Source organism: Protomyctophum bolini (assembly GCF_963924005.1).
Source record: "Protomyctophum bolini genome assembly, chromosome: 24".
Taxonomy (NCBI): Eukaryota; Metazoa; Chordata; class Actinopteri; order Myctophiformes; family Myctophidae; genus Protomyctophum; species Protomyctophum bolini.
Genome location: NC_137885.1, coordinates 23,613,430 through 23,624,892, shown reverse-complemented (window position 1 = coordinate 23,624,892; position 11,463 = coordinate 23,613,430). Strand labels below are relative to the sequence as shown.

Sequence of the window (11,463 nt, the reverse complement as noted above, 5' to 3'; positions counted from 1 at the left end):
AGTTTGCAGGGCAACAATACACGTGTGTTTACAAGTAGGTATAGCTTGTCACATAAACCCCATCCGGCCACCCTAGTATGACGTCATCATTAATGTGTTCACCCAGGTAATGACATTACACCACATCCCCCTTACTAAGGCTTGAAAAGACCCAAAGCTGTAATCTCTTTTCAAATCACAAAAATGAATAATCATGTAACATGTAAACTCAAGTCACATTTTCAAATCACCAAAATCACATTTCTTCTTTACCCCAAAAGCAAAATACTTCTCCCCAAACAGCAAAATAACATCTGTTCACTCTTCTTACTTTCTTCTTTTTTTTCACAGAAATAACATTAATACTTCACATATGCATTGTCGCCATTAAAGAGAAAAATTAAGTGTACCACAGTCAAACATCCAAATAGCAAAACAAAATCAGTGTCCTTTTTTTTTTAAACACCCAACCAAATGTGTCTCATTCCCTGAACACAAAAACAAATCACTTCTTATTTTTTCTCACAATATCAAAAACACCATTATGTTTTATTTTTTCTCTATATATATATATTGTTTTTATTGTCCCATATCTACAAACTTCTTCTGCAAAAACAACTAGAATCCAGGAATAAAAAACTATGGTTTAAAAAGCTTTCATGATTTCATAATGCATTATCATATATTATATTATCATATATTATATTATCATACATTCAGTCTCGTGTGTGTGTGTGTGTGTGCGCGTGCGTGCGTGCGTGCGTGTGTGTGTGTGCGTCTAATAGACACACAGGTCAGGGAACTTCATCTCGTAGAGGGGGATGGAACGAGGCGGGGCCTGTCCCACGGAGGCGGAGCCTGAGGGCGAGGGCGGCGGCCTGATGGTGGACTCGAAGATCTCATCCAGTTTACTCTGTAAGATACACGACTGAGAGAGAGAGACATAGACATGACACAGAGAGAGAGAGAGGGGGGGGAGGGAGAGAGAGAGAGACACAGACATAACAGTGAGTGAGAGAGAGAGAGAGAGAGAGATGGGGGGGAGAGAGATACATTTATTATATTTTTTAATAACTAGGAAAGGAAGTGATGAAAGTAGTAATAATAACAACAATATTATAATTATGTATTAGATATCTAAATGGGTACCAGAACCCATAGTTTGGGACACACACACACAGCGCAGCACTGACAATGTGACCCGACAGCACCCTCTGCTGGGTGAAAGCAGCACTGACCCTCGCGCCACAGTGAGCAGCGATCTCCTCAAAGGGAGCCTTCTGGAACCTCTCCAACAGCTGACGTCTCCTTTCCTCCTGCTGCTCCACCGCTACACTGTCACCTAGAGAGAGAGAGAGAGAGAGAGAGACATAGACAGGCAGAGAGAGAGAGAGAGAGAGAGAGAGAGACAGACAGGCAGAGAGAGAGAGAGAGAGAGAGGGGTCAGAAAAGCATCGTTATCGGCCCTTATTTGGTCAACTCATATCGGGTCATATCCGTATCGATGGCAGGTAAATATGATAGATAGATTTCTTTATTTTTGTGTCATGCACCAAAGGCGCCCAGCCCACATGGACTTACAGGACACACCATAACATTGCTTCAATATTGCATTGTGTACAATAAACAGATCTGTTTTGTTGATATTCCATTATTTTTTTCTTTTTTTACACAAACAAAACATTCTGCCTTTTTTCCCACGCCCTGCATAAAAAGTCTGCCAAAGCAAAAATACCTTTCCAAAAAACAAAATTCCAGTTTTTCATAGTCCTCCAACCAGAAAAAGTCAGCACAGATGGTTGTCATTTTACAAAATAATACATGTCTTAATTCTTCATATAATGGGCAGTAAAACAAAAAATGAATTTCATTTTCAATTTCTTTTAAATCACACACTAGACGGACTCTGTCCTCCTCAGGAGTACCAATGAATCTACCCGTTTCTAAAGCTAACGGTAAGGTCCCAGATAAATACAATGTTGGGGCATGTGGAGTTTGCTTTGGAGTCGCCCAAAGTGCACGTTTGAGGTGAGGAGTCTTGTCTTTGTTTCAGGAGGTTGATTCCAAGCCAACCTTTTCTATATCCCATTCTGACCTGAGATCAGATTCATACGAGGTTTCCACTGGACACACACTGGTCTGATTAACACCATTCTGACCTGAGATCAGATTCTAAAAATGTCAGTCGTTCTTCGATTTTTTTAAAATAGCAGACCTACAAGCTCGTAGCGCGCCGCTCGTAGCGCGCCACTCGGTGGCGCGCTATGAGCTTGTAGATCTGCTATTTTTCAATAGCTAAAGCATAACATGATGCTAACACCAAAATAGGTTCCCGGTCAGAATGGGATATGGATGTATTTAAATATTCTCATGGTTTCAATGGTAAGATTGATTCCTGTAAGTTGCGTTGTAACCAGTGTTGTTTTCGTCGACTAAAACTAAGACGAAAAATGTTCGTCGACTACCTTTTTTCACTGACTAAAAACTAAATAAAAACTAAATAAAAACGAATCTATGATGACTAAAACTAAGACTAAATATACTGACAATTTCGTCAACAAATAAAAACTAGACTAAAATGTTAGGAAGGGACTAGTGGACAAGAGATCCCGTTTTATGCTGGGTTGCATGCTGACAATTTTCAGCATGCAACCAAAGTGTAAAATATGTCATTACAACGACATCAAGGCCTGTCAAAACACATTTCAGTCGACTAAATCAACTGTAGATTTAGTCGACTAAAATCGTATGACATTTAGTCGACTAAAACTAGACTAAACACTAGAACATTCCAGGTGACTAAAATGTGACTAAAACTAAGTGAAAACTATTCAAGAGACTATGACTAAAACTAAAATAGAACTTTGCTGCCAAAAACAACACTGGTTGTAACACAACTATGTTGTGCAAACACACGTATTTATTCTCATCATTTAATGACATTGTTATACATTGTTTTGTTTTGAATGTGTTGTTCTACTTTATAGCTTTGGTGATGTCTGTAAACGTCTGTTTTCCTCATAATACCAATAAAAGATCCTTTGAACTATGAATCAAACAATTAAAAACAGCAGACAAACAGTGATCATTATAGAACTACACTGATCTAACTTAAGCCATCATAAATATAATCACTTGATTGATATGATAACAAAATGTGTGTTTAATAATAATAATAATAATACTCACAAATTGCATTTTTTAATGTCTCAAATGTTATCTGCTCTGTTTGAGACTTCTGGAGAGAGAGACAGACAGACAGACAGACAGACAGACAGACAGACAGACAGACAGACAGACAGACAGACAGACAAATAGTAAAGTGGCTGAAAAGTTTACAAGAGTGTCCTCAGTCATCAATGTCTCTCATGCACGCTCACACACACACACACACACACGCACACACACACACACACACACACACATTTTAATCATTTATTTATGTCCACATAAGAGATACAAATACAAGGACACAAATATTTACAAGGTGCCGTACAGAATGCAGTCAGCAAATCCCGACACACACACACACACACGCACACACACACACACACACACACACACGCACACACACACACACACACACACACACACACACACACACACACACACACACGCAAACACACACCTGTGCAGTGTGGTGCAGACTGTAGGCGTTCAAGTCCATCTGTACGGACACAGCATCCACAACACTCATCCTCCTCCCCGGGTGGTCCTCATCTGTCACCGGAAAACACACACAGCACTGTAAATACACAACATGACATCATCACATTCATTCTGGCCAATCGCAATATGCGTCTTCACTTTTCTGTCCTGCCTTTATATCCTCAATGTGTGTATAGGCCTATGGTATATATAGGCTATACTTTGCTCAGCCAATCAAATCATTGCCATGGGGTGACGTCGATCAGCCAATCAAACCATCGCTATGACTCACACAAACACACAGAGCTGCAGGGCATAAGGGGAAAAATGGGGTGCCCCGCCCCCAGCATGCAGACTGTATGTAGTACAGTACGTTCTCCTGTCTCTTTCTTGTCAATATCAGCTTGAAAACAATAAACCGGAGAGAGTTTGGAAATACAGTGGCCCTCTGGCGTGCGTGCGTGTACCTGTTATGTGTGGCGTGTACGGCGTGTTGAGCCGCTCCGTGTTGTATCCACTTCCTCCTAAAGCCTCAGAGATCTCAGACAGAACGAACACGACGGCGCCCCCCGCTGGCGGCCCTGAGGCAGGGAGACTGAGCACGCACAATCAAGATTTAAAAAAAAAATGTTCTTCTGCATCCTGACAGTTTTCTGACAAAGCTATTATGTTTCTGTTATGTCAGTCGTTCTTCGATTTAAAAAAAAATAGCAGATCTACAAGCTCGTAGCGCGCCACCGAGTGGCGCGCTACGAGCTTGTAGATCTGCTATTTTTTACAATAGTTAAAGCATAACATAATGCCAACACCAAAAGGGGTTCCCGTGAACGCACGCACGCAGTGATATTATTTGTTAGTGATTGCACAAAGAAATTAGCAGACAAAATTGAAACTGGAACACTATTATAATAAGAGCAGTGGTTTTCAACCATTTTGATATACCAGGACCCATTACATAATATTATTCTGCATTTGAGCCACCAGACCACCAGAGTTAAAGATCTGCAAGGGTCCATTTGGTTGCCAACTCTGTCGTTTAGCTATGGGGACCACCTGGAACCCCCTCAGGGACCACTGGTGGTCCCCGGGCCACTGGGGACCACCTGGAACCCCCTCAAGGACCACTGGTGGTCCCCGGGCCACTGGTTGAGAACCGCTATGGAGCACCGAAGTCTGATGTCACTCATCCTATCCGAGTCTGAAGTGTGACATCATAAACTGACAAAATCATCATGATGATGGTGAGAAACGAGGATAACTTTTTTTTTCAAAATAAAAAAAAACATGGGCTATAACCCATCGTTTTTGTCATTTCGTCATTTTTTTCAAATCTTAAAAAATGATGAAAAACTGCGCGCTATAGTATGCCGTACGATATGGGCTATAGCCCATGGTCCAAAATGATGAGAAACGAGGCTAACTTTTTTTTTCAAAATAAAAAAAAACATGGGCTACGTATAACCCATCGTTTTTTTTTCATTTTTGTCAAATCATCAAAAATGATGAAAAACGGCACGCTATAGTATGCCGTACGATATGGGCTATAGCCCATGGTCCAAAATGATGAGAAACGAGGATAACTTTTTTTTTCAAAATAAAAAAAAACATGGGCTATAACCCATCGTTTTTTTTCATTTTTTCATTTTTGTCAAATCATCAAAAATTTAGAAAAACGGCGCGCTATAGTATGCCGTACGATATGGGCTATAGCCCATGGTCCAAAATGATGAGAAACGAGGATAACTTTTTTTTTCAAAATTTAAAAAAACATGGGCTATAAGCCTATAACCCATCGTTTTTTTCATTTTTTTCAAATCCTCAAGAATGATGAAAAACGGCGCGCTATAGTATGCCGTACGATATGGGCTATAGCCCATGGTCCAAAATGATGAGAAACGAGGATAACTTTTTTTTTCAAAATAAAAAAAAACATGGGCTATAACCCATCGTTTTTTTTTATTTTTTCATTTTTGTCAAATCATCAAAAATGATGAAAAACGGCGCGCTATAGTATGCCGTACGATATGGGCTATAGCCCATGGTCCAAAATGATGAGAAACGAGGATAACTTTTTTTTTCCAAAATTTAAAAAAACATGGGCTATAACCCAGTGGTTCCCAAAGTGGGGTCCGGGGACCCCCAGGGGTACCTGAGGGAGTTCCAGGGGGGACCCATCTATTTTGTTCATGTTTATAAAGTGCTAAAGTGTTTAAAGCAGTGGTTCCCAAACTTTTTCATGTCAAGGACCCCCAAATTGACACTACTTAGCCCGTGGACCCCCATTTGAAAAGATATGCCAGGGACCCCCATAAGAGAAGACGTACACATTTAGACGTCTACATTTTAGACGTCTACATTTAGACGTACACATTTAGCGTCTACATTTAGACGTACACATTTAGACGTCTACATTTAGACGTCTACATTTAGACGTCTGTATACATTTAGACGTCTACATTTAGACGTCTACATTTAAACGTCTACATTTAGACGTATACATTTATTTGTTATCCGTGTTGCGAGGATGAGGGGGTACCTGGAAAAATATCTACCCCAAAAGGGGTACCTGGTCCAAAAAAGTTTGGGAACCCCTGTTATAAAGCACTCAAACTTTATTTCTTCTTAAGTTTCACTGTAACTCTCACTTCCACAACTATACGTTCTGTATGCACACACTGACTGTCCAGCCTGACTAAGTAACTTTGAGTACAATTTGGAGGTATGTACTTTACTTGAGTAATTCCAACTTCCCATACTTTTACTATTAAAAGTATTACTACATCTCGGATCCAAATATTTATCTACTTTGTAGATTTTGATTATTATTACAAAACACAAAGTTTGGCCATTTGAAAATAGCCATTCTACAAGCTCACGTTATTACGCATTGTGAGCTTGTAGATCTGCTATTTCCAAAAGATTTGCATAGCTACATTTGAAAACATGAAATGGTACCAAAAGTTAAAGTTATTTTACTGTTGGTAGGCTATACTTTAAGTACATTTTCAAGCCAATACTTTTACTCAAGTAGGCCTACATTTTGTATTCCAGATTTGTACTAATGAAATTGAGCACTTTTTCATATCGTCTGGGGGGTAATTGGAGGGACTCACAGCAATGATTTTCATCTTTTCATTTTTGGTAGCTGGCAATACTCAAGTTGCAATGACAGCATCCAGCCACCAGATGACGAAAGTGCACCATGGTATTTCTGTTTGTTCATCATGCTACATTTTAATGCTGAGCAAAACAGAAATAGAATATGCAATAGCTAGCACGATGTATGAAATTGCATGTAGATGTTATTTAAGTCCTCGATTCTCCTTGCTGCAAATTAAATTAAGTCCTTCTAATGCTCCATTACCTGAGTTTGACTAAAAGCTTTAGTGTTTTAATTGTGCGTGTGTGTGTGTGTGTGTGTGTGTGTGTGTGTGTGTGTGTGTGTGTGTGTGCGTGCGTGCCTGCGTGCGTGCGTGCATGGTAAGACTGCTAACACTCCTGGACCCTGCAGAAGTCTTCATCTTATTTCTCATGGATTTCAGCTGGTTTTGGTATCAAACCCCCTCAAATAAAAGAAAACAGCCCCTGATATGATAAAAGATGAGTACATTGAGTACAATATTTGGATCAGAGATATAGTGGAGTAGGCTATAGGTAAGTATTGGACATTGAAAATAATCATGTATCAAGTACAAATACCTCAAAATTGTACTTAAGAACAGTATAAGTAGCCTAAATGTTGTTACTTTACTTTCCACCACTGTTGAATACTGATTTTGTTTCCTTTTTTCTTTCCTCAGTTGGTTTATTTTGATATGCAAGCTGCTAAGATCTACACTTCTTTTTAAAGCTGAATCTAGAGAATTCTGAAAAGAAATACTGTATAACAAAACTTCACTCGTGTGTTGCCGTGTCAAGCTTGTCGGCTGGCAGATCAGTAGGTAGGCCTACTGTAATTGCTCTGAAGCAATCAGTCAAAAAGCACAGTTTCTGATTATCCGTTTCTATTATCTCTCAGCCCATTCTGTTGGGCACTGATGCATACCGCAGAACAGATATACAGTATACCAAGGCTGATTTTATAGTTTGGCGTGCTACGGTCTGACCTGCCGAAAATAGTCATCTACAATCTCACGATCTATTTTCGCGTCGTGCGACGGAGCATAAATTATAGGCATCATAAGTAACGGAAGTGACACTGAGACTTCGAATTAAAAGTAAACTTTTACTGGATAGAGCTTTCCTTTTTGGAATACAGTACAGCTTGAAATCCCAACCTCATGTATAACCGCCAACGTCTTTGTCGGAAGAACAGAGAGGAGTGTTTGCTTTCTTCAGCCGTTGATGTGCTAATGTCCCTCCTGCCATTAAATGTTTTTTTTTAGTTTTGTTTAGTTTTTTTCCCTCAAATTAGAACTATAGTATCACTGTAAACTACAACCAACACATGCATCAATAAAGGAGCTCCACGTTTACTGTGTGCGTCACTTAGAATGCATCAGATGGATACATGCTGTACGGAGCACGCTCCTACATATTCTGTAGCTATTTGAGGCACAGCAGGGAAGTTATGTCATGTGTACCAGTAAGACGCCCTGAGGGCGAGAAGCGGTCACGTGCCTGCATCTGCCTGGGTGACAGCAGACTGCTGGGCAAGCGCTGGCGCTTTGGCATGGGAGGTGAGAACAACATGGAATTCATTCTGTACTGTCCATATATAGAGCCTTGAGTGTCTTGAGTGTACAGGGTTTGATGAGGTCAGAAGAGGTCAGCTCCATATATGGAAATCCATGAGGCGTGACGGACTTACGACCATGTATGGTGGCGTGACGTGTCACAAGGCGTAACGGACTGACGGCCATATATGGTGGCGTGACGGATCGACTGACGGACTGACAGGTTTTGCAGGTTTTCATAGCAATCTGTGAGGTCGCAATTAACCCATTTCACTGCATGGGGACCGACTGGAAGCCCCTCAAGGATCCCCGGGGTCCCTGAACCCCACTTTGAGAACCAATGCATTAGGCTACAGTCGCTACACCATGCCCTGACCGTTTGATGCACACGTTTAATGGCTCTATCTGTATCCTGTGATCACATCACAGCTAAGGGGTGTCCCAATTAACACGAGTTATTTAAACCGTTTTCAGTATCAATTTCAAGAACCATTTATGCAAGAAATAGCCCTTGACTGGCTAAACAAGCAAGGCGGTTATGTTTACATAACGCTTCAAATTGCAGCATGCCAATTATGGGCTAATTATTTGTGTAATTGCGGGGGCATTTATGAAATGATTACAGGGTACAGTGATGTAGTTAAAGGGAAACCAACCCAATGGCCAGAGGGAACAAAAACTACGAAAACGATAGATATTGACGTTTCAATGCAGTCAGTGGTGGAAAGCACATTTACTTACATGTAAGTACTGTACTTAAGTGCACTTTTGAGGTATTTGTACTTGTATAATTGCGTATTTGCAATTTTGAATACTTTTACTTCTACTCCTCTATACATCTCAGAGGTATGGAGCGAGTCTTGAGTGTAGTGTACTAGGTTGATATATACCTGATATATGGTGATCTAAGGGTGGCAGCGGGGCAGTGTCTTGAGTGTACAGAGTTTGATGAGGCCAGGGCCCAGGTAGTGCCGGGCTTTATTTTTCGGGCTTGAAAGAAAGAAAGAAAGAAAGAAAAGCAGACATTAAATACTTTAAATGTTGATGATTCCAGCTCAAACCATAGCACTCATTAATGATTCAGTAATTTCTTCAAGCATTTTAGAAGAATATTCGCTCAATAAAAGAACTGACTATGAGCAGGGGATGCAGATTATCGGATTGTCTAGTATCATAAGCTTGTATTTTGGAATTAGTCTCAAGATCCATTGAAAGGTGTGCAGGGTAGCATATTCTAGTAGTTGCATTTGTGGATGCAAGAGCAGGATTGAACTATTGATCTTGTAGATAGAGTAAGTTTTTTTCTCTTTTCTTTTTAACAGAGGAACAAATGGAGGCAAGAGGTTAGATGAGGTGGATGAACACATTTACATTGGGTAATGAGTAATTTAAGTAAATTAGATGGATAAGTAGTAAGTACATGCCCACACAATGCAGCAGTAAATGAGATAGGGGTAGTACATTAAACTGTATATCGAATTAAGAGGAAAGCCTGATGAACCAAGCCACTGATCCTTGATCATGTAACTTTGTTTTATAACCATGCAAGTGTGTGACATTTGCGAAGAAATAGCAGCTCTGGCCTGGGCCGTGGCTCAGCGGTCCAGGCACCTTGGCTGGTAATCCAGTCTGGCAGTGTGTGGCGGGTTCGACTCCCGATCCTGACGGCCTTTACTGCATGTCACTCCCCCATCTCTCTTCCCATTTCCTGTCAGCCTACTGTCTGTCCCTCTATAAAAATATAAAATAAAGGCAGAAGCCGCAAAAAAAGCCATTAAAAAAAAAAAAAAAAAAAATAGCAGCTCTACAAGCACATAATGGGTCAACACCAGTTTTTGTCTGCTCTGTCTTTGTCTCATACAGTAGGAGGGCTGTGGGCAGTTCAGAAACCGTCCGTGTGAAGCCATCGTTCTCAAAAGAAAATCTACCTAACAATGACTGGTGGACGGGTTTCTGAACTGCCCACAGCCCTCCTAATATGAGACACAGACTGAGTAGGAAAGAAATGTGAGGACCTATTATATGAAGATAGGTTGTAAAGTGGTGAAGTAGTCCTTTAAGTGATACAGCCAGACAGGCGACAGTCAACGTGATCAAATTCAGTTCGTTCACTCAAACTAGGAGGTCTTCTACTCCCAGAATGAAGATGAATTACGTGCGTCTGACCCACTGAGCAAAACAAACAAAATGCCAAAGTGTTTGATTTTCACTTGTTATTTCACTTGTCATTCTGCTGTAAGCATTATTTTTTTAAGAGGCTGACTCACATTAGAGTAATTAAAAGTGTTCAGTGTACAGTTGCAGAGGTCTTCCTTATTTGAATATTTAATTGTAAACTAAAAACAAAATGAAACAACATGCTTTAATTGACTTAGTTAACATAAATAGTAGCACCTGCACTGCAGGGCATAGCAGAACCTTTTATACCTGCATACATTAACTGCTAAGTAAACACAAGCATCTGCTGTGCTGGGTATATTTAATAATGTTTTATAATGTGTAACAGTGTAACGCTAAGTCACCTTCCTTGAACGAAAAAACATTGCATGGTTGCACCTGGGACGTAACCTCAGTGATGTTTCCCAAGGTCATCAGGGTTTCGGGTCTCGCAACATCATACCCCTCACCCAGCCGGGGTGATCAAGTCCCGACCTAGGTCCCAGTATATAGCTACCCTCGATCAGTCCCATTGGGGAAAGACCAGGGCCACACAATCCGTTGCTCCAGAACTATACTCTACCGGGACTGGGAAGTTGATCAATCTGGCGTGTGGAAGGACTAGGCTCTGTGGGTTGACTCCTGTCCGGGGCCCTCCTACGTCGTCTCACCAGGTCCATTCCTGCTCTCACCAGGTCCAGGACCTGTCCTTACACACATACAAGAGGAATACATGGGATCAATGTATTTAATCAAAGTAGGGATGTACCGACATTTTGGCTGATATCGATCTCCCGTATAATTATTGGCGGTTATGGCCGATAACCGATGTCGATATGATCTCATTCTGTATTAAAACATTATAATAATTTTGTCCATTCTGAAAAAAAAAGCAATGCCTCTTTTTTCCAAAACTAGCGATGCACCGTTATTGAAATGTTGGCCCATATCCCAACATAAACAGCTTGAATGCAGTAGGCCTATTTGTATTTAAAAATGTTCC

At 40.6% G+C, this 11,463-nt stretch overlaps 1 protein-coding gene across 1 annotated transcript; it reads right to left on the bottom strand.

Annotated features, from left to right (window-relative positions):
- Positions 1–569: 569 nt before the first annotated feature.
- LOC308311997 (protein EFR3 homolog B-like) lies at positions 570–3,696 on the bottom strand. Its single transcript, XM_080758841.1, has 4 exons — positions 3,608–3,696; positions 3,169–3,214; positions 1,218–1,321; positions 570–907 (listed from the first exon to the last, which is right to left on the bottom strand). The coding sequence occupies exons 1-4, from the start codon at positions 3,674–3,676 to the stop codon at positions 758–760; spliced, it is 369 nt and encodes a 122-aa protein (XP_080614967.1). The 5' UTR covers positions 3,677–3,696; the 3' UTR covers positions 570–757.
- Positions 3,697–11,463: the final 7,767 nt, after the last annotated feature.